General features: G+C 35.4%; 1 protein-coding gene across 2 annotated transcripts in view; it reads left to right on the forward strand.

Annotated features, from left to right (window-relative positions):
* Positions 1-24,536, forward strand: part of RNF19A (ring finger protein 19A, RBR E3 ubiquitin protein ligase) — a 58,111-nt gene that overhangs the window by 23,244 nt on the left and 10,331 nt on the right. For both annotated transcript variants that reach the window (XM_086694912.1, XM_086694914.1), the window contains exons 2-5: positions 1,087-1,854; positions 15,582-15,790; positions 20,411-20,555; positions 21,838-22,000. In XM_086694912.1, coding sequence (XP_086551038.1) covers positions 1,181-1,854; positions 15,582-15,790; positions 20,411-20,555; positions 21,838-22,000 — 1,191 coding nt within the window. In that variant the 5' untranslated portion in view covers positions 1,087-1,180. The remainder of the gene's footprint in view (positions 1-1,086; positions 1,855-15,581; positions 15,791-20,410; positions 20,556-21,837; positions 22,001-24,536) is intronic.

Consider the following 24,536-nt stretch of genomic DNA (forward strand, 5'->3'; position numbering starts at 1 on the left):
CTCACTGTCGGCATGGAGCCTGAAATGGGGCTCCAACTCATGAACCATGAGATTATGACCTGAGCCAAAATCAAGTCAGAGCCTTAACCAAATAAGCTACCCAGGCACACATTCTCCATTTTTCTTCTTAATTATCTGTTTTGACTTACTGATTTGTAAGTATTCTTTCCATATTCTGGGTACTGATCCTTTATTATATGTGGCAAATGTGTAGTCCCACTCCCTTAATACTACCTTTTGAGTTTATTACACTCCACAGTTTGTCAGTCTTTTCTTTTATGGTTAGTACTTTTCTGTTGAAGAAATCTTTTCACTGAAATATTGTCTTCTATTGACTTCTAGAAACTTTGCAGTTTTACTTTTCATGCTTAGATGTGTGAACCAAGTGGAATTGATTTTTATGCATGAGGTGAGCTATAGGTTAAGTTCCTTTTCTCAGATGGTAACCAGTAAAACAGTACTATGTTTTGTTTTTGAAAAGGCCATCCTTAGTGCTCAATAATGTAACCACATACATATATCCACATATATGTGAGACTTTTTTTCTGGACTGTCTGCTATTGGTCTTTGTATCCAGCCTTGTGTGATGTAACCACTATGTCATCTTAATTACTGTAACTTTAAAAGTCATTACATCTGGCAGGGTAAGAGCACGCACACACACACACACACACACACACACACACACACACACACTTTGCTCTTCAAGAGTGTATAAGCTATACTTAATCCTTTGTATTTGTGTGAATATGTTATTGTCAGTTTACAAAAACTCTGAAAAGCATTGGGGAATCATGAGGTCTGAGTGAAAATGATGAAAATTTTTTTATCAGATTTCAAAAATGACAAGGTCAGCTCAAATCTAGAGTTTTTAATCAAGATTAAAGAATATACTTTTTTTAACATTCATTCTATATTACATTCTTGTGTAGACTTCTCACTAAATTGGCCTTATTAAAAAAAACAATGTAATGATTAAATAACATACTGGCTTGAAATTTTATAGTAAAGTTGTAAGTTTATTAAGAAAAACATGCAGACTAAGAATACAGTAAAATGATATTGGTGTTGTGTTTTGTTTTTCAGAACATCTATGATTACCGTCTTCTGTAAGTCCAGCTGTTTCAAGAATTCACCGAAGGAACCAAGTAGGATTTTCTTACATCATGACTTAATCTGAATGCAAGAACAAGAAATAGGTTTTATCTCTAAATATAATGAAGGGCTGTGTGTAAACACAGACCCTGACTCAATTCTAATGAGCATTTTAGACATGAGTTTACATCGGCAAATGGGTTCAGATCGTGATCTTCAGTCTTCTGCCTCATCTGTGAGCTTGCCTTCAGTGAAAAAGGCACCCAAAAAGAGAAGAATTTCAATAGGCTCTCTGTTTCGGAGAAAAAAGGATAACAAACGTAAATCAAGGGAGCTAAATGGCGGGGTGGATGGAATTGCGAGCATTGAAAGTATACATTCTGAAATGTGTACTGATAAGAACTCCATTTTCTCTACAAATACCTCCTCTGACAATGGATTAACTTCTCTCAGCAAACAAATTGGAGACTTTATAGAGTGCCCTTTGTGCCTTCTGCGGCATTCTAAGGACAGATTTCCTGAGATAATGACTTGTCATCATAGATCTTGTGTGGATTGCTTACGACAATATCTAAGGATAGAAATATCTGAAAGTAGAGTTAATATCAGTTGCCCAGAATGTACTGAACGGTTTAATCCCCATGATATTCGCTTGATATTAAGTGATGATGTCTTGATGGAAAAATACGAAGAATTTATGCTTAGACGGTGGCTTGTTGCAGATCCTGATTGTAGGTGGTGTCCGGCTCCAGATTGTGGGTAAGATTTTGTTTGTTTTTTCTTTAATATTTTTTCTGTGGATAAAACAAGAATTAGCTATTACTCAAAAATCCTAACATGTCAGGTAATTCATTCATTCAGTAAGACAAACATGCATTTGAGTACATACCATGTGCCAGGCACAGTGTTTTGATGCTAATGGCAAGAATCTTCTCTTACTCATTTTTATATTGTATCTCTTCACATACTCACTTAAGAGCATTTTCAGAAGAAAAGGATAAGATGATAGAGTACTAGGATGTAGTTGTGGGCAAAGTTGATTTTCCCCATTCATTTGGAAAAACGGTTATTTTGGTAGAACAGATGAAATGATCAGGGATTTTGTTTGCTTTCATGCGGGGGGTGGATTTCGGTTGTATAAACTCAACTGATCCTTTTGAAACATGCACATGATACCTTAATGTGTGCCATAGTGTCATGTGTACATGTTGGTATTACGTCAGTATTGCTAGTCTCAAGATCTAGAGGTTATATAATACTTCAGTTGTCTCAAGTTTTTAATTACAAGTACCACTTTCTCAACGTTGATAATAATTTTGCTTCAGTATTTCATTATGTTTAACAGCATTTTCTTTTTATAGAGCATTTACTGTGTACAGTTGCTATAACTAGGAATAAGCAGTCATATGTTTTTTAAGAAGAACAAAAGCTGCAAATACCGGATGTTATTTAGCATACCATTAGTAAACCAGAGATTGTAAGTAAGAGTTGGGGAAAACCCAGAACTTCCAAGATTATGTGGGTATAATCAGAGACGAGGGTGGAATGTGAGTTTAATTTCTCAGATGAAGTTTTCAGGATTTATTGTCTGAATCGAATCTATTATTGAAAGCTTGTTGAGTAGCAAATTTTCAGATTGCATTTAGCCTATATTCCATATTTTTTTTTATTTTTTAAATTTTAGGGGCGCCTGGGTGGCGCAGTCGGTTAAGCGTCCGACTTCAGCCAGGTCACGATCTCGCGGTCCGTGAATTCGAGCCCCGCATCAGGCTCTGGGCTGATGGCTCAGAGCCTGGAGCCTGTTTCCGATTCTGTGTCTCCCTCTCTCTCTGCTCCTCCCCCGTTCATGCTCTGTCTCTCTCTGTCCCAAAAATAAATAAACGTTGAAAAAAAAAAAAAATTAAAAAAAAAAATTTTATTTAAATCCAAGTTAGTTAACCTATAGTGTACTAATGGCTTCAGGAGTAGAATTTAGTGATTTATCACTTATATATAACACCCAGGGCTCATCCCAACAAGTGCCCTCCTTAATGCCCATCACCCATTTAGCCCATCCTCCCACCCCACACCTCTCCAGCAACCCTCAGTTTGTTCTCTGTATTTAAGTCTCTTATGGTTTGCCTTCCTCTGTGTTTTTGTCTTAATTTTCCATCCCTTCCCCTGTTCATCTGTTTTGTTTCTTAAATTCCACATACGTGCGAAATCATATATTTGTCTTCTCTGACTGACTTCACTTAGCATAATATGTTCTTGTTCCATGAATGTTGTTGCAAATGGCAAGATTTCATTCTTTTTGATCTTTGAGTAAAATTTCATTGTATATGTATACCACATCTTCTTTATTCATCAGTCAATTGCATTCCATAATTTTAAATGAGAAAAGTAATGATATGTTGCCAGCCTGTGCAAATCACAGCCAGTTTTCCCAGTTATAACTAGCACTTAACTGTCTACCAAGGATTTCAGTGTAATACAAAGCATTAAAAATAGTACCTAATTATTGAACATTTTATGAACTTATTAGTTGTGTGAAGGACTCAGAAATACTATTATCAGATTTGAACTATGCTCCCCTCTACTGCAGGGAGCTTGTACTAGAATATAAATAATAAAATGTTATGTTAAAGATAACTATCTAAACCGGGCCAAGGTTGGCTGTGCTTCCAGGTATATGACAGAAGCAAACTCTGAGATCCATGAAGAATTAAACTCTCAAGAAAAAGATGGGAAGAAAATAGGGATAATGAACAATACCTTTAAATAACTTGAACAGGAGGCTTTATCCTGTGAGAAGAACAGCTTGGATACAGTTGTATCACTTGGTCCCCTGGACTCCTGTGCAGTTTCACCGTGCAAGTGTGCACGTTCATTAGATCTTAAGTTGGACAGCAAATGTTAGGTTATAAAAACATTTTTACACATCATTATAGCAAATACTTCTATAGCAAGACTTCAAATAGTGAGGAATATGCCTATATATTGTTTTGTCTGGAGAAAGAATATGGTTTTTTACCTTTCATGGAACCTCAGGGTAAGAAGTGCTTCACAAGTTCCTTCAAGCATTTAATAGATTTAAAAGAAAAAGTCTGAAAGTGATAGAATAAGTTAAAAGGCTTACGTGTCAGAATCTGTGGCCCTAAGAGATTGAGACCGTAAATCCTGGGCACAAACTTTCTGGTCAGTAAATAGGTATATTCTCTGGTGCTGGGTTGACTGATCATGTGGTCCAAATAGATATCAATTGTATCAACCTAATAGAACACAATAGAAGGGCTGACACAGATTCTTGTTTATATAAGAACTTGATTTTAGGGGAAACATAAACTGGGAAAGGATTGATTTTTCAACATACAGAATTGTGAAAATTAGCTCTTTGAGGGGAAAAAAATAGATCGTCATCACATGTAATAACACCAAAACAAAATCAAAACAGGTTACAAAGGAAAGTTTTATAAATAAAAGGAAAAAATTGAACCAGAAGAAAACATATGTCTAAGAGTAGCTCACCTACTGCCATTATTATTATTATTATTATTATTATTATTATTATTATTATTACTATTATTAAAATTGAATACACATTTACCCTGTAACTTAAAAGATCCACTCCTAGTGAAATACCTTGAAAAAACTCTTGTGTACCAGGAGACATTTTGTTAGGAGACATGTTTAAGAAGGTTCGTAATAGCAAACAAGAAAAAAATTGTTCATTAAAAGCAAAATGGATGAATCATATTGAGTTTCATGGTTACCAATTGAAAAGGAAGATGTGAATTTGAAGGGGCAATCAAGGGGCTTCTAAAGCCACTGATAACTGAGGTAACCTTGGGTTCTGATTTCCCTCAGTGGTTTCAGTTTACACTTACTGTACTGGTGTAATTTTTAATAGCATCACCGCTCTCACATGTTCCAGTTTAGGTTGTTAATTATATGATCACTCTACTGATATTTTTCTTAGTTTGTGTGGTAGATACAGGGGTATTCATTTATAAGTCCTTTTTGTATGTGTGACATTTTTCAGTAAAATTTAAAAATATTTCATACTTTGGGTTATTTTCGCCCATTTTCTTCTCATTGAGACTTCATTGTTAAAAAAGTAAAATGGCTTAATATTCTAAATATTTTGGAGAAATTAAATGTTAACTCAAGTATAAATATCATAAAATAATAGAAACAACTACTTTAATAGATTCTGTTATTAGGAAAACAACCACTTGATTGTTATATAAGTTTAACAAAGAATTGGCCTTGATTAAATTGACTATAAGTTAACTTTGGGTTGGTGGTTGTTAGTATTTTACCCACAAAGGACAAAGAAAACATGTCAACATAACTTTTAAGTATGTATTTTCATTTACATTTGATTTATGCTGTCTCTCAAGATTAAGAGCATATTTTATATACTTGATTACACTGTAGGCTTTTATGGTTGCATTATGTAGAAAATGTCATCCAGTAACCTAAAATGTATATGTATACTTTGAAAACATAGAGGGGCACTTGGGTGGCTCAGTTGGTTAAGTGTCTGACTTCAGCTCAGATCATGATCTCGTGGGTTCATGAGTTTGAGTCCCACATCTGCCTCTGTACTGACAGCTCAGAGCCTAGAGCCTGCTTCACATTCTGTGTTTCCCTCTTTCTCTGCCCCTCCCCTGCTCGCGCGTGCGGGTGCACACGCTCGCTCTCTCTCAAAAGTAGATAAACATAAAAAAACTTGAAAACATAGAATACTACATAAACTCTCATTAAAAGTTTCATTTTTACTTAGCATGAGCATATACAGATCTGATTTTGAATCTCTGTCCTATTGTGTTAAGAATTGGGATAGATCTTTAATTTTATTATTAGCATAATTCCTAGCACACAACAACTATTTTATAGCTCTTATTTATCATTCCTCATGTCCATTTCTTAAGTTTTGCTGTAAATTTTTTTAAGTCAGACAGCTACTCAAATATTTAATGCATCTGTGTGCCAGGTAGTAGAGATTTAATAATGAACAAAACCCAAAAATCCCTGCCCTCTCAGAACTTACTAAAATCTTTGGATCCACAGAAGGACTTTTTTTTTTTAATGTTTTATTTATTTTTGAGAGAGAGTGCACACACAAGAGCAGGGGATGCATAGAGAGAGAGGGAGACAGAGTCCCCAGCAGACCCTGTATTGTCAGTGCAGAGCTCGATGCAGGGCTCAAACTCACAAACTGCGAGATCATGACCTGAGCTGAAATCAAGAGTTGGTCGCTTAACCGACTGAGCCATCAGGTGCCCCAGGACATTTTTTAACTTAAAATCCATTTATTATTTAAATCTGGCATTAAGAATACTGGTAAATATCTGATTGTCAGTAAGTCATAGAAATATTTAGGCAACTAGGACCATTGGCACATATATAGTATTTAATACCTTTCATTGTGCAACACATTTGAAAGGCTTTTTTCTAGAAATGCTGTTTGTGAAGTTATGAATTTTTTCTTTTGCATTTGACATTTATCAATATAACCCTTTTGTGTGTCTAACCTTAATTTTACTTAAACATGTAGTTTAACACACTTTGAGAAATACTGCCCTGAGCTCAGAGCATAAAGAAAACTTGACCTGGTTTCTATTTGAGATCTCTCAGGGTTTCTGACCTAATATTCTTTCCACTCTTCTGAGGGCCAGGACAGATGAAGCTTGTTTAAAAGATAGTATTTCTAAAAACTCCTCTTGAGAAGGAGCCAAACCTGTGTGCTATGATTTAACCAGGATGAAGTTAGCCAGACTGCTTCTTGAACATGCAGTCTGTACAGGTTCAGAGAAAAATCTGGCCGTGGCTAAGAAGTGTTGGGGTGAGGGGCACTTAGGAAGGAAAGCATAAAACCTGTGTTGAGTAAAAACATCTGATTACCTTCTGCCCAGGAGGCCTGGTTTATACATTGTAGGCACATAGCAAAAAGTGAGCATATCAGTTTTGGTCATCACTTGTTTCAGTGCCACCCTTCTACCAGCACAAATTATCCCTGTTGTCTCAGGTGAGTGCTTCTGACTTTGATGGGGAGCTTTGAATACATAGGAACATTTATTATAGAAGAATATGATTAATGATTTAATAATGTCTGTGAGCCCCTCAAGGGCAAAAATGTATATATGTGTGTGTGTGTATGTGTGTGTATATATATATATTTGATTTTTCTTTGTAACCATTGGTTAACCCCATGCTCAACAAAGAGTTGTTGAATGAACCACATGCCACAAACATAAATCATCTATCTTAAGAACCATCAATAAAACACTTAAAAAAATTTTTTTTCTTCAACGTTTATTTATTTTTGGGACAGAGAGAGACAGAGCATGAACGGGGGAGGGGCAGAGAGAGAGGGAGACACAGAATCAGAAACAGGCTCCAGGCTCTGAGCCATCAGCCCAGAGCCCGACGCGGGGCTCGAACTCACGGACCGCGAGATCGTGACCTGGCTGAAGTCGGACGCTTAACCGACTGCGCCACCCAGGCACCCCAGTCAATAAAACACTTTAAAGCAATGTGATCAGCTATAATCAGGTTTGTGTAGTGTCAAACTGGCCGATATTTAAATTATTCTATATAATTATTGTGGTGGAGGATACTGTTCATAAACTTAAATGGAGCTATAGCAACTAAACAATATTTTAAACTCAAATTTTAATATTTAAATATTTTAAATTCAGTTAATATCTATATAACTCTTATTTCCATCCTACAAAAAGGTTTTAGCCATAACTTGGTCATCTTTTGGGACACCTGGGTGGCTCAGTCATTAAGTATCCAACTTCAGCTCAGGTCATCATCTCACGGTCCATGGGTTCGAGCCCCACATCAGGCTCTGTGCTGACAACTCAGAGCCTGGAGCCTGCTTGGGATTCTGTGTCTCCCTGTCTCTATGTCCCTCCCCCACTTGTGCTTTCTCTCTGTCTCTCAAAAGTAAATAAATAAACATTAAAAAAATAAAAAATAACTTGACCATCTTTTGACATGCTGGAAATGCTTTTGTAGGCTGACCTTTTAGAAATTTTATACAGAGAACAGATCCAACTTTTATTTTCTCCAGAGGAAACAAGTACATGTGACTTAGAAAACAGCAGGTTTTGTGTATAGGGAACCATCATGAGTAAACCATGTTTCAGTGGAAGTTGTAATTCATAACTAGTGGTAAGTTGTATCTGTTAGAATAGACATTCATAAAAGTATTCTGGGAGTTTGAAAGTACCTTGAGCTGAGAGTTTGCTCTTTTTAAAATTATTCTTCCTAACCATAAAATTGATCTAGATAGATTTTAATGCTATGTAATTCAGTATAAACTTCTGCTATACCAGACATTGTTATGATACTAAGATTTTTGATGGAGTTTTAAGGGAATCAATAAAAACGTTCCCTCAAACCTTCATTCAGAACCAAGTTGATATGACAGGAGACATGTCAGCTCTCTCTACTAATTAGTTAACTAAAGAGTGTGGCTTTAGATGTGCAGCCAGAATAGCTTGCTTACACTTCACTCCTAAATAAGACTGACTTCTCCAAATAGTCTGGGCAGTTCTCAACAACTGTAAGCCTCCCCTGGAGCATGTAGCGGAAAGCACAACAGAATTCGTCCTCTGTAGGAAGTAAGCAGCTTCTGAAAGAGGGAACCAGGAGATGAGCCTCACATTACCTAGACACTCTGCCAAATATATTAAGCAAGTTACTCCTTTTCCATAAAATAATAGTAACTTTTAGCAAGTGGAAACATGAGCCTGTTGATTTTGATACAAAATTTTACTTTTCCCCTTATCTGGATCAAATAGTTTGGGTATTTGTGATTATGTTTTCTTTGTTCTCTAAAGGTTGTGTTAAAATTTACCTTTGGGGCAAAAAATGTATCTTTGATTCCTAGATAATCGTTCTTCTTTTTTCTCATTTTTTAATATTTTTATTGGGGACTATTATATGTTTCTTAGGATTACATTTCATGTGAAATACAGCTATTGTTCTTTTTACTTGTTCCTTCATGAGGAATTTGCTATAGACAGACTATACTATCCTAGCTGGTATCCCTACTTCCTAAGTGTGATCATTAGTGTAATTTGTAGAACTCTAGTACTGTAAAACTCTACCAGGAAATAGACATCATGGTGAAATAAATTCTGGAAATCACTGTCTACTGATCATTGATATGTTAAAAAAATTTTTTTAGAAAATCCTAGGATTAACAAAGAAAAAAAATTAAAAAGTAATTCTGCTTAGCATTTTCCTAACTTGACCATTGAGTACTTGTTAGTATAGACCTCCTGTTAGCAATTCAGTGAACAGAAAATATTTCTGGAAAGACTGCCCTATTCGAATCCCTTTGCACCTTTCCCGTTTCTTCCTATCCCTTCACTCCTGCTAAATAGGGAGGCTTAAACATTTTAAGTAGGGGGGTGCCTGGGTGGCTCATTCAGTAAAGCGTCCAACTCTTGATTTCAGCTCGTCATGATCCCCGGGTTTGTGAGTTCAAGTCCCACATCTGGCTCTGCACTCACAGTGCAGATCCTGCTTGGGATATTCTCTCTCTCTCTCTCTCTCTCTCTCTCTCTCTTCTCTCTCTCACTTCTCTCTCTCTCTTCCCTCTCTCTCTCTTCCCTCTCTCTCTCTCTTCTCTCTCTCTCTCTCTCTCTCTCTCTGCCCCTCTCCCCCTTTCCCCTGCTTGCATGCTTGCTCTCTCTTGCTCTCTCAAAATGGGTGAATAAACTTAAAAACATTTTAAGTAGAAAGAATAGAGATGGAAAGTAAGACTTGAGTTAAATAATGGATTGTAGAAGGAAATGGAGTATCTTTTAAACCAAGATGTGAATACTGTTCAAGCCAAAGATGTTTAGTTAACTAGTATTATTCACTTATCTCTGACATCTGAGGGTGTTCTTTTCCCACATAACACTTAATACATCAGAGCAGAGAGACTCCTGAAATGTTTCTTTAAAGGAAGCATTTTATATTTAGTTTTACCATTGGCTTCCATTATAATTTGAGAGCTGTTTTCCAATGGAAAAAAAGTTCAGCTCCCACACAATGAAAATCATCTTCAAAAGGCCCAACATTTTGCTTTCAAAAACGTGTGAATGCTAGGTACATTTAATTCTTGCTGCATTATAGAATGTGCCTAACAAAGTTATTATTAGGACTGAATATGTATGAACACGAACACTTATATAGTAAGTATTCAATAACTGTTAACATAAGAAAAAACTGGTAGACTGCCTTAACTTTTAATCAAAATATACATTCATGAAAACAGAATTAGGAAAGATAAACTTATTTTTCTTTGTGATTTGAACAGATTGGGACGTGAATGTTTAGTTCTGGGATTGGATTTCTTAGCTTTTCCTTTAAAAAAAATACTGAGAAGTAACATAAAACAAGTTTGATATACTTTTTCTTATTACTTTATCTCTAATATTTGAGTACATAACGTGCTATGAACATATTCTTTCCCCCCATCTCCCTCCTTTCTCCCCACCTCTTTCTCTCCTCTCTCGCTCTCCCTGTATAACCACACACACAGTTTTATTTATGTATCACAACTCTTTTTAGTATTATATCCTAATTTTTGAGATGCATCTAACCTACATTTTCAACAAATGCCAAATGACCAGATGTCAAATTAATATTGCTCCAAGGCCAAAGTCAAATATCACTAATTATGGTGTGATGAACTTAGAGGATACAAAAGTAAATATAAAACTTTATATTTAAAAATTTAAAAAATTTTTGTAATGTTTATTTTATATTCGAGAGAGAGAGAGAGAGTGCGCGAGCGCGTGAGCAGGAGAGAAGCAGAGGGAGGGAGACACAGAATCCGAAGCAGGCTCCAGGCTCTGGGCTGTCAGCACAGAGCCTGATGCAGGCTTGAACCCATGAACTGTGAGATCATGACCTGAGCCTAAGTCAGGCACTCAACCGACTGAGCCACCCAGGTGTCCCTAAAAAATTTTTTTTAATGTTTATTTATTTTTGAGAGAGACATGGCACGAATGGGAGAGGGGCAGAGAGAGAGGGAGACAGAATCTGAAGCAGGTTCCAGGCTCTGAGCTGTAAGCACAGAGCCCAACTCGGGCCTTGAACTCACGAGCTGTGGGATCATGACCAAAGTCGGATGTTCAGCTAACTGAGCCACCCAAGTGCCCCAATATAAAATTTTATTTAAAAAAATAATTTAAAAAATAATCAAATGTTAAGTGTTTGACATCATACTGTAGGATACTAGTCTACATGTCAGCTGTTTAGTTTGCTCCTGATAATTATACTGCATATTTAAAAAATTCTAAGTAGAGATATTCAATACTTATAAGCAGTTATTTTCAACAAGCTTAAGTCTTTAGACTCAAAACTGTAAGGAATTTTCATCTTAAAGCAATTTATGAAGCTGTTTGAAGTTTGATTATTGAGAATAAAATGCGTTTTGAGACCTCAGTTTTCTTGCCATACCCTTTTGTGTTTTCATGGATATTGTATCAGATTTTGGAAATTCTCATGTCATGAAATTTTATTTTACTTTGTTTTTTAAATGTTTATTTTTGAGAGACAGCACATGTGAAATTAGGGGAAGGGCAGCGAGGACAGGGTAGGGGACAAAGGATCCGAAGCAGGCTCTGTGCTGACAGCAGAAAGCCTGATGTGGGGCTCGAACTCATGAACCGTGAGATTCACCAGCTGAGCCACCCATACACTGCATCTTGTCATGAAATTTTAAAATGGCAAAGTTGACATTCTGTTTTTCATTCTTCTTGTCAAAATGTGAAGAATTCTCTAATAAGGACTTTTTCTTAAAAGATTCATAGCTTAAATCATTAAAAAGTATGTCAATTCTTAAAGGTTTATTTAGTGATATAGTAGTATACTGAACAACTTTCAACCGAGGTTAGAATTACGATATAACCTAATTTCTTTTTTAAATTTAATTTTATTTATTTTAGAGTGCAAGCAGGGGAGAGGGGCAGAAGGAGAGAGAAGGAGAGTGAATCTTAAGCAGGCTCTATGTTCAGTGTGGAGTCCAACACCAGGCTTGATCCCACAACTGTGAGATAATGACCTATGCTGAAATCAAGAGTCAGATGCTTAACTGAGTGAGCCACCCAGGCGCCCTGATATAACCTAATTTCTGTTCATCTACCTCATATTTTTTATAAATACTTATTTACTCAAAATGGCTATATTCTTCCTAAATTCTGTTATAGCACTCTCAATGTTCATATTAACTGTAAATCTGTTTCCCTATTTAATTGTTTGAAAGTTCTTTAGTTTGTATCTAAATTTGGCTTTCACAGTCATCACTAATAATTATTGCATTTTATTTTTCCAACTTAAGTTGTCCAGTAAAATTTCACCATATAAAGCCATAAGATTTTTATTCTGTCTAGAATGCCTACTAATGGTTATTTTACAATGAATATTCAGATACTAATAATCCAAAATGACATACATTATTTATATTGCTGTAGAAAGGATAGTAACTTGTATGATCACATGGTCATTAATCAGACACAGGTGCAGAGATACTAGAAATATCACTGAAATGGTGAATTGCTTATTTGGCATTCTAAAGATCAAGGCTAAAGCTGAAGTTGATTTTGGGTGACTACTGAGCCTAAGCCAAACTTCTTGAGTCCCTGTTATATTTTTGGGAAAACTTAGTTGTAGGGAGATGATGTAATTTACATGAAACTATTCAGTAATAGGGGGTAGAAGTGGAATTTGGACCAGGTAACCTAAATTTTTCTTCTGCCTTTATAATTGTGACTGGCCTAAAAAACAGCCAGTCTTAGCATCATTGTCCCCTGCATACACACAGAGATTTCCCTGTGTCCCTTTTCTCCCTTCCTTCAAGAAAAGCTAGGTTAGAAAAGAGTTTTAGAAGAGAAGGTCATTTCCTTTTCAGTGAAATTACTACCTTAAAGACTGCTTAGGGTTATAATTTGTAGAAGAGAAAGTGTAGAGTCTTTGAGGACTTTTTTCTTTTTATTGAGAATGCAATGAATAAGCCCTCAGGAAATTAAACTTTGCTAAATTACCTGACGCCGATACATAAATTACCTTTGAGTTAGTCATGCTTGGACATATTTATGATAGATAGTGGTAATTGCAGAATTGGTCTATCAAAAATAAAATGGAATTTAAGTCGTAAAATTTAAGTTTAAAGGGTAAGATAGAAGATATTAAGGAAGCAAAGGGTCCAAAAGTGGAGGAACTTCTTGACTATTAAAACTTTACAATTTTGTAGATTATTTTGAAATTTAATAAAAATCTCAGTGACAGTTACTGTTTAAATTTTACTGCCAATAACAAAAGGAACCCTGGAAACTCCCCTAAGTTTCCAGGCAAAAGGAAATGTTTGATATTTACAAAGATTCTTATATATATATTTTTTAATTTTTTTTAACATTTATTTATTTTTGAGACAGAGAGAGAGCATGAACAGGGGAGGGTCAGAGAAAGAAGGAGACACAGAATCTGAAACAGGCTCCGGGCTCTGAGCTGTCAGCACAGAGCCCGACGCGGGGCTCGAACCCACGGACCGCGAGATCATGACCTGAGCCGAAGTCGGACACCCAACCGACTGAACCACCCAGGCGCCCCAAAAGCTTCTTATATATAAATAAGACTTGTTTGTGTCTCTTTCAAAGAGAACCAGAATCCCCTAAACATTTTTTATTGTAAACTTTTATTGAGATAATTATAGATTCATGTGTAATTATAAGAAATAATAGAGAAATCCTGTGTATCCTTCACAGTTTGCCCCAGTGGTACCATTTTACAAAGCTATAAGACAACATCACAACCAGGATATTGGCATTGATATAATCTACCAATCTTAAATTCCCCCAGTTTTACTTGTACTTACTGGTGTGTGTATGTATATTTAGTCATATACCTGTTGTTCTTTTATAAATACATCCACCTGTATCACACCCTGTTGGCTCCTCTACCCCATCGCTTAACCTGTGGCCACCTCTAGTCAGTTTTCCATTTCTAAAACTTTGTCATTTCAAAAATGTATAAATGGAATCATACAGTATATATAACTTTGAGACGGACTTTTTTCATTCAGCATAATTCCCCAGAGATTTATGAGAGTTGTTAAGTGTATCAGTAGTTTCTTTTTGTTCTCCAGTAGCAGTCCATGGTATATATGCACCCCAGTTTGTTTAACCATTGATTGACCTGTTGAAGAATGACATCTAAACTGTTTCTGGTTTTTGGCTGTTACAAATAAAGCTGCTATAGACATTTGTGTACTTGTTTGAACATAAGTTTTCATTTTTCTGGGATAAATGTCCAAGAGTGCCCAGAATTTATTTTAAATAAATTATTAAAGTGCCAAAAATATCGGGGGGTGCTCAGTCAGTTAAGCATCTGACTTCGGCTCAGGTCATGATCTCACGGCTCATGGGTTCAAGCCCCATGTCAGGCCCTGTGCTGACAGTTCAGAGCCTGGAGCCTGCTTTGGATTCTATATCTCCTTCTCAGCCCTCCCCTGCTCACGTGCATGCTCACTCTGTCCGTCTCTCTCTCTCAAAAATAAACATGAAAGTGACAAAAATATTAACTTAGAGAATAGGTATTGGGGCAAGTCATGAATCTACTATTCTCAGTCTTTTATCTTAAGTGGAAAAAAATTTTTTTTGCTTGAGAATTCAAGTTTATGTACTTTTTGGTAGGACATCGGCACCAAAGAGCACTTTCAGCATGTGCCTTAGAAACATTAATATGAGAATTTATGCATAAATACTAGATAATCACAAAACTTATGAATTGGCAGTTTGCCATTCACTTATAGCTCATTCACAGTCATTATATTTTAAATAGGTTATATTTTTGTTTTTCTGATTTTCAAAGTAACAAGTAATTATAAAAATCAGAAATGTATAGGGGTGCCTATAGGGCTTAGTCGGTTAAGTGTCCAACTTTAGCTCAGGTCATGATGTCACAAGTCGTGAGTTTGAGCCCCACATGGGGCTCTGTGCTGACAGCTCAGAGTGTGAAGCCTGCTTTGGATTCTGTGTCTCCCTCTCTCTCTGCCCCTCCCCCACGTAAAAATAAATAAACATTAAAAAAAATTTTTAAGTCAGAAATGTATAAATATATAAAACAGAAAATTAGAACTCTAATACCAGCAAAACGGCTGTCAAGATTTTTGGTGTATTTCCTTCTAGTGTTTTCTGTGTGCATATTATACTAATTTAATAGAATTTTTATAAAATTGGGATTAAGTTAACTATATATGTAGTTTGCCATCTTAGTTAACAATGGAACTTTAAAAATGTTTTGAACCATTTGTATGTCTTCATTTATGAATTGTTCACTTTTCCCCCCCTTTTATATTGATGAGATAGAGTTTATGACTATTTGGTCATGCATAAATAGAAAACAGGAATAGCACTGAAGTTGGCTAATTGTTTTACTTAATATTTCTTCTTTTATGTCACATTTGAAATCATTTTTATTCTTCTTTGAAGATACGCTGTGATAGCATTTGGATGTGCTAGCTGTCCAAAATTAACTTGTGGGCGAGAAGGCTGTGGAACAGAGTTTTGCTACCACTGTAAACAAATTTGGCACCCCAATCAGACCTGTGATGCTGCTCGGCAAGAGAGAGCCCAGAGTTTACGTCTGAGAACTATACGTTCTTCATCCATTAGTTATAGTCAAGAATCTGGAGCAGCAGGTACTTATGTCTAACTTTTCTAATAAGATACTTGACACATACAGAGCACTATAGTTATCTTAATAAAAACTGCAGCATTCAGTTCCTGTTATTACCTTTTCTCCCTTCAGTTTTTGAAAGTGTTTTATGTGTTGGCATTTCTGTCTCAGAAGCACTCAATCTTTGCTGTGGAAGAAAATGGTACTGAGGTTGGAAAGATTTTATTGTAAAAAAGTGAAGTGCCGTGATGATTTGCATAACTGATAGCTAAGGATGTCTGAAATTGTAATTTATAAAGGTGTATTATGCAAAGCTTAGCAAAGATTTTTAATAAAATATTAAGTTTGAATATATTACCTTTAGATTATTTCTAATTGTGTAAATATCACAAAGTTACAGGTTTAAAATGGTATTTATTTTTTGAATTCTTTCATTTACATGTTTTGTGAAATACTACATCTTTTATTTACAGATGTCTCTTCTAATTTTGTGATCAAGGATTCAAATCATACCTTAGTGGGGAGGACACTAAGAATTTTGTGTCTTTGGCTAAGAATTTAAAAATTACCTGGGGATATGTACACAAACAATGTATGCATCTTCTAAATCTCAAAAATTAAAAAAAAAACATTTTTTTTAATGTTTATTTTTGAGGGAGAGAGAGCATGAGTGAGGGAGGGGCAGAGAGAGAGGGAGACACAGAATCCAAAGCAGGCTCCACACTCTGAGCTGTCAGCACAGAGCCTGACGTTTTGAGCGGGGCTCGAACTCACGAACCATGAGATCGTTTACCTGAGCCGAAGTTGGACGCTTAATGGACTGAGCCACCCAGGCGCCCCTAAAAAGTTTTTCTGAATCTCTTAATGTTCTTTGAGTAAAAATTCCAAAAATTAATATTTCCCATTTACAAAATTTCATTGTTTATTGGGATTTTTAGGAAAAATACTTTTAGAAAAATAGTTTTTTTTAGAAAAATACTTTTCTCACTAATTATAAAATGGAAAAACTTGGAAAGTACAGAAATTTGTCAAGAAAATGATTTACATTCCTACCAGCAGTGTATTATTGAGATAGTCATATACTTAATGCTATCAGAGAAAAGTCTTATTCAGTAGTTAAAGTTGAATTTTAAATTAAACATTTAAAATGATATAAACTTGAAAGTCAACATTTAATATTTTATATAATGTACACAGATTTTCATGCTTGTTTGCTGATTGACTTGTTTCTGCTTACTCTCCTGAAGATTTGGGGTGGAACTCAAAGGTATTAATAATGAATTGTAGGTGTGGGTCCAGAAGCAATTCAGAGAGGACCTGATATATGTAAACTGTACCCTGTAGAGTCCGCTGTAGCCATTGAATGGTCCACTTGGAAATGATATTCCTCTTTTTTAAATGTAGGGATGGGTGTTGATTGGTTATAGGACACATGACATACTGAGTCACAGACTTGACCCTGGAATCAGTGTCTCTGGATATGAATTGTAGCTTCTCCACTAATTCTCTGTGCAACCCTGAGCAAGTTGTCTCAGCTATAAAATGAAGATATTAATAATACTTATGTCTATAAGGTTGAAACATTTCCTGACACATAGTAGGTGCTCTGGCTGTTAGAGGTGGAGAAACTAGAGAAACCAGTCACCTGCTAGAGATTTGCATTTGTTATTGATTTTAAACATCATGATTTAGTCATCCAAATAAATGTTGATCTTACAGTATTCACCATGGGGGATTTTATGTTGTTGTTTTTTTTTCAGCAGTGCTACCCTGGAACACCTTATTGGTCATAACCTTTAGATACTAATACAGCCACTTAAACTATCTTCTTAATGTCAGTTTGATATTTGGAAATGACCAGAAGTTCCTTTGGAGCTAAGTTTAACCACTAGAATATCATACCAAGTTGAATCACCGGTTTGGGATATATCCAAAGTAAAATGTGACTGTCTGATCATGGGAATAATTTTTTTTTTTTTGAAGTTTATTTATTTTGAGAGAGAGGTAGTGCAAGGGAGGGAGGGGCAGAGAGAATCTCAAGCAGGGATCTCTCAAGGGAGAGAGAGAATCTCAAGCAGGCTGTGCACTGTTAGTGCAGAGCCCAATGTGGGTCACGAAGTCACAAGCCATGAGACACATGACCGGAGTCAAAATCAAGAATTGGTTGCATAACCGACTGAACCACCCAGGTGCTCTCGAGAGTGATTTTCTTTATATTAAGTTGCTTTGAAAGTAATTATGAAAGAAAAACTTCCCAAATGATTTGAGCCAAATAGTAGCATTGTTGGAATAAATATAGCCTCCCAAGGTGATTATTTTAAAAAGTTCATTTGGAATTTTTCCATATTTCAAAAATCTTATAATTCTGAAAATTTAAGTACATGCCTTTTTACTTTCAGTGCTCTAAAAATCAGAACTCTCAGGACAAATGTTTATGTGATAGTTTCTTTTGATATAATCTATAAACTTGAACTTGGCTGCTTATTGGCTGGCGGGGGGAAGAGGGAAGGAAACTACCATCTGAAATGGTTTTATTAATTCCCATTATTCCAGATATCTTGGTATTTTTTGTCTCCCATTATCATGATTCTTTGAAAAATTGGCTGTACTTTTAAAGATTGCTTGACATAACGATAATAATCAGTTGACTGTTCCTTATGAGTGAGTTGAAGATAAGTAAGAGTGCTGTATTGTGATTATATTTGTCTTTAAACTGTGACAGTATTGCATCTACATGAGACACTTCCTTATAGCTACTAGGGAGTTTATGCTCTTGGAGTTCACATTTTAAATAACTATATTTTTCACTTTTGTTACTATATTTTCCCCCTTTATTAAAAATACATTTAATTGGTTTTCCACTCCCCTATCTTCTACTGTCCCCTGTGTACTATTCCCTAATGCTACCACCCCAAGAGATAACCACTGTTAACATTTTGTTGTAAGTCCTTACAGGTACTATGGTGGGGGGTGGGAAAATTTTTAAACAAATTTTGAGATTTGACAAATTTAACAAATTATATAGTGTTTTGTAACCTGTTATTTTTTTTCTTAATATGACAGTAGGCCAGCCCATATTTTAACAGCAAATAGAAATATGATTTTAAAAAAAAAAACCACAAAACTTTGTCAAACCCACCTTAAATACAAACAGGAAACTTTTAACATAAAGCAGCTGTGGATTAATTGATGCTCAGGGAATGGGGCATCAGTTGACCATCTAATCAGTAAAATAGCTCTATTTAGGATTTTTGCATTTTGAGAGAAAAATATGTACACAGTGAATTTTTTTCTAATTTGTTTTAAGAAAAGAGACAAAGACAAAACAGCCTTTTGTAGATAAGTACACAGTGAAAACATGCACATCTATAAGGAGACCTCAAAAAAAAATCCCTTATGGTGTTCATTCTCTAACGTAATCTAAGCGTATTGAAAGGCTGTTTTGTGTTTTTAGAACATAAGAATGAATGAGGATGTCCCCTTTCATTTTGTTCTGAATGTATCAGAGCCAAAGTCGAGTGTCTTTACTCCCACCTCTAATTGAGATATTTACTACTTGAGTATACTCTGGAATGAGGAAGTTTATCAATTAATATGCCAGTTAAGCAGATAGTATTTCTTTAATTTGATGTACTAGACATTATATCACCTATAAAAGCTAGCTTTTTAAAATTTATGCTCCAGTGTTAAAAATATTTTAATGCAGACTTTATGTCCTTTGGATCATTGAAATCATGACTTAGGGATATTTTTAATTTTTATATTCTTGATCTGGCTGCATAGAGTTACCAGTTTGCTCAAAATTGTTTGAATTGTTAAAATACTGATTGTGAGCATTGATGAGTTCTTAAGTTAAAAACCAGCTTTGGCTCTTAAAGAAGCAGTAAGGAAAGCTGAATTCACTGTAAAATATGACCATAAAACTTTTAGAAAGGAAACTAGAATATAGTTTAATGCTTATCATGTAAGAAAATGGAACAAATACTTGAATTCAATGGCTAGTACCATGCATATCTTTTCTTAACTGTGTATAGTTAGAAAATATACCTCACTACTAATAATAGAAAATAATTTACTGGTTGCTCTTAGATGCCAAAGTTCAAAATAGTTGTGTAATTTGAGATAACTTGTATTCTATGTTAGTGATTCCAAAAGTTATGTACCATTTGATTTTAACTTAGCACCTGTGTGCATTGTAACCATATTACTGTGCATTATCCAGAAACAGCATTTGAATAAATGAATAAAAAAAGGACAAAGATAACTATTCTGTAGTATAAAGAATATCTACATTTTAATAAAGTAGAGATGGTTAGAAAAGTTTTAGAATATCAAGTGCCACTCAGAGAAGACAGCTATGAGGTAGGAACAAAGACAAACTTTATGTAGTTTGCAGTTTGCCCAGGGCTGTCCTTGGTTCTCCTTTCTCTTTTTATTATTTTGTCACTGTTTGTTCTCATTGTTCTGTGTTTGAAAATGTTTACAATTTGAAAATTTAATATAAAGTATGTTCCTTTCTTCAGTTAACAATCTGATATGTTAAGATTTTTTTGGCATTGCTGCAATTGATTATCTACTAAAATTGTTATTTTTAGACCAGTTTTATGTACTAAACAAACATGTCTCTCTGTTTTCCTGATAGCTGATGATATAAAGCCATGTCCACGATGTGCTGCTTATATAATAAAGATGAATGATGGGAGCTGTAATCACATGACATGTGCTGTCTGTGGTTGTGAGTTTTGTTGGTTATGTATGAAAGAAATCTCAGATTTACATTATTTAAGGTAAGTTTATAGTAGGAGCTAGCTATTTAGTCTGTGGCCATACCACCCTGAATACGCCCAATCATGTCCGATATGGGAAGCTAAGCAGGATCAGGCCTGGTTAGTACTTGGGTGGGAAGGGAAAAGGAGCTATTTGTATCTAAATATAATTTTATATTGTAAAAGAATTTGAAACTGTGTTATCCTAAGCATTTTTAAACTTGGTGCTTATAAGATTCTTAGAGGGATGTGTTTTATTTCAGTTACATAAATTTAAATGGAACCAAATTATTGTGCTTGTCATTTGGGATTAGTCAAAAATAGGAAACCTAGATTTCTTCTTTTTTTGTGTTTGTTTTGTTTTTTTTTTAAACTAGAAAGCTAGTATTTTATACCCCCATGTAATTATGCTAGGTCATAAATAATTCCACTTAATTTTCTCATATATAAATTTCCTCATTTATTCCACAAAGTGAGCTTAATATAATCAGATAATTGTATGCCTAAAACAGGGATAGAAATAAGCATGTTTGCATTAATTTACTCTTCAAAAACTAACATTTTCCGGCTAATGGAGAACTAGGGATAAATTTTTTTTTTTTTTAATTTTTTTTTTCAACGTTTTTTATTTATTTTTGGGACAGAGAGAGACAGAGCATGAACGGGGGAGGGGCAGAGAGAGAGGGAGACACAGAATCGGAAACAGGCTCCAGGCTCTGAGCCATCAGCCCAGAGCCTGACGCGGGGCTCGAACTCACGGACCGCGAGATCGTGACCTGGCTGAAGTCAGACGCTTAACCGACTGCGCCACCCAGGCGCCCCTAGGGATAAATATTTAACCTGAATTCTAGTTATCAGTATTCTTTAAAAAAAATTTTTTTTTAATGTTTATTTTTGAGAGCTAGAGAGAGACACAGAGTGTGAGCAGGGTAGGGGCAGAGAGTGGGGAGACAGAATCTGAAACAGGCTCCAGGCTCCGAGCTGTCAGCACAGAACCGTGAGATCATGATCTGAGCCAAAGTCTGACGCTTAACCGACTGAGCCACTCAGGTGCCCCTATCAGTATCCTTTTAAAATAATTTATGGTGATTCTTACGCTGATTTTTTTTTTTTTTTTGGCTTTTAATGAACCTAGAATTCAAAGAAAGGGAAAAAACCTCATTCCTAAGTATGAAAATTCTTTTAGAGTCATTTCTTTAGAGTCTAAAATGAAAAAATTCATTTTAGAGTCATTTTCTTTTAGAGTCTTTCTGTAGTCATTATTATGTTTTACAGTGGTTACAGTTATAATTTTTTTCATTAGTCCATCAGGTTGTACTTTTTGGGGGAAGAAACCCTGGAGCCGAAAGAAGAAGATATTGTGGCAGCTGGGGACACTTGTTGGTGCTCCTGTAGGAATTGCTTTAATAGCTGGCATTGCTATCCCTGCAATGATTATTGGCATTCCTGTCTATGTGGGCCGTAAGGTAAAATGCTTGATTCCTTATTAGTTTAATATCTTATTCTAAATCTTTAGGATTAAGGTTGATGATTTTTGTTTTGCCTTTTATTTGTTTTGAAAGATCATTTTTAGTATTTTCAGTATAAAACTACTTTTTCATAAAATAATAAATTTTCAGCATTCAGCAAACTCATACGAATGCATTAGAAAGTAGACTTGCTTTGGGGCACCTGGGCGGCTCAGTCAGTTGAACATCTGACTTCAGCTAGGTCGTGAACTTGCAGTTCATGAGTTCGAGCCAGAGCCTGGAGCCTGCTTTGGATTCTGTGTCTCCCTCTCTGTTCCTCCTCTGCTCACACTCTGTCTCTCTCTCTCAAAAATAAATGAAGATTAAAAATTTTTTTTTAAAAAGTAGACTTGCTTTGAAATTACCTGAATCTGAAAACTTGAGTACATTTGTATTGTAAACCTTTCTAACTCTAAGTGTAAAGTATTGAAGGACACACCTGATATTTTTCGCATGGATGTATATCCTTGTAAAGTCAGGTCTAGAAAAAGTTAATGGCTAAAAAACACATGCCCTCAAGGCAAAGAATAATTAGCCAGTTCCTGAATTATTTTGAACTTTAGTTCAAAGCTTTTATTTTCTTAGATTACTGCTATTACTAAATATGCTGTTTTGTAGATTATAACAATCTTTTGAAGGTCCAAACACCAATAATTACCAGTGAGTGGCCTGTGAATGATGAATTATATTTCATTAGCTATTCAATAATTCTTTTTTGAAAAGTTAAAGGGATAATTTGTGAAGTGGCTAAGAAGTCACTTAGTGGCTAATAGAAAATCAGAATTGAGAAGTAACTATAGAAGGTATCTAATTGCAGAATAGAGCAGAGGCATATAGCTCGTACTGTGTGCTGGGTGTTTTACGTACTTTGACTCCTTTTAAACTCACAGAAATTTATGTGTTAGAATATTGAGGTTTAGGAAAGTTTGAGTTACACAAACGGAAGCAGAGCTAGGATGTAAACACAGATACATTCTTTTTTATTTTTATTTATTTTTTTTAATTTTTTTTTTCAACGTTTATTTATTTTTGGGACAGAGAGAGACAGAGCATGAACGGGGGAGGGGCAGAGAGAGAGGGAGACACAGAATCTGAAACAGGCTCCAGGCTCTGACGCGGGGCTCGAACTCACTCACCGCGAGATCGTGACCTGGCTGAAGTCAGACTTAACCGACTGCGCCACCCAGGCGCCCCCAGATACGTTCTTTATGTAAGAATCCTGATAAATTCCTCTAGCCATTTGGGCACTTCAGTAATGGGGGAAACACCAACTCCTGAAGCAGCCCATTCTGTTGCCTGTTATCTGTAATTGTTATGTTGAGTCAGAATCTGTTTCCCTTTGAATTGTTTCATTAAATTCCAGTTAAGACTTTTGGGACCAAACTCAAGACAAAGCTGATCCTTTTCCATATAACAGGCACATTTTTAAATATTCAACATATATTACTTTTATAATCAGAAAAATAACAATACATACTATTTTTTAAAAAAATAAGCTTTGGGACCAAGGATAAACATAGATACTTATGAGCCAAATGTTTATTATGGAAGGTTTTAAGTAACTAAGCTTGTTTAAAGTGTCCCATACATAATAGCTGATTATAATAATTTTTCCATGTGATTATCCAAAGCAAGCCTTTGCTAAAAACAAAACTGTTTATTCAGATACTTAGAAATAGAAGTAGAAGGTAAATAGAGACTGTTGTACTGCACACACTTACAAATAATTTATAGAGGAGGGATTATTTACCTCATTGTTCAAGTCTTAGGTGCAGTTACCAGTCTCCTTTTTTCAAACATCTACAAGTTGATGAATTAGTTTTCCATTGAAACAATTTTCTCTGCGGTATTTGGGGATACAAATCAGCCCAGGCAAACCTATTAAGTTGATAAAGTACCTAAAAGTTTAGTCTTTATTTGCAATAACAAATAGAAAATGTGGCACAAAATAGTAAAATAGAAAAAATTAAGTTGAACCAGAAGTAGTATGATATGATCACTGTAATTAAACATTAGTGCTTAAGGGTGAAAAGTTTTCTGGAGGGTTCCTGTTTACTCTGTCAGTTTTTAGTTTTGGCTTTATTCTGCTTCAGTGCTGTTTTTCAGGAATGGTAGTTGGGAGAGGAGCAAGAATTAGCTGCAGTACTGAAGGGTAATGAAAGATACCTTTGGGAGGGGCTGCCATCTCTACCTGCAGGGACTGTTGAGGCAATTATAGAGGCCCATTCCATAGGAACATATAGTCAATGCTGGGAAACAAGATTCTGACTAGGAAATAGGAATATTTCTTGTCCCACGCATGCTTCTCCCACCTCCCCACCCCAGCTTTCTCACTGTTTAATATATTTCACAAGACTCATTGTACCTCATAGCCTTCAAAATAACCATATAATAATAATTATTTTATTAAACCTCACTTGTAATATTGTTCATAAGTCAAGTATCTTATGTTAGAGACTACTTGCACACTTTTGAAGGCTGTTGTGAATCTCTA

This window comes from Puma concolor, chromosome F2 (genome assembly GCF_028749965.1).
Source record: "Puma concolor isolate L17-30 chromosome F2, mPumCon1.1.hap2, whole genome shotgun sequence".
Taxonomy (NCBI): domain Eukaryota; kingdom Metazoa; phylum Chordata; class Mammalia; order Carnivora; family Felidae; genus Puma; species Puma concolor.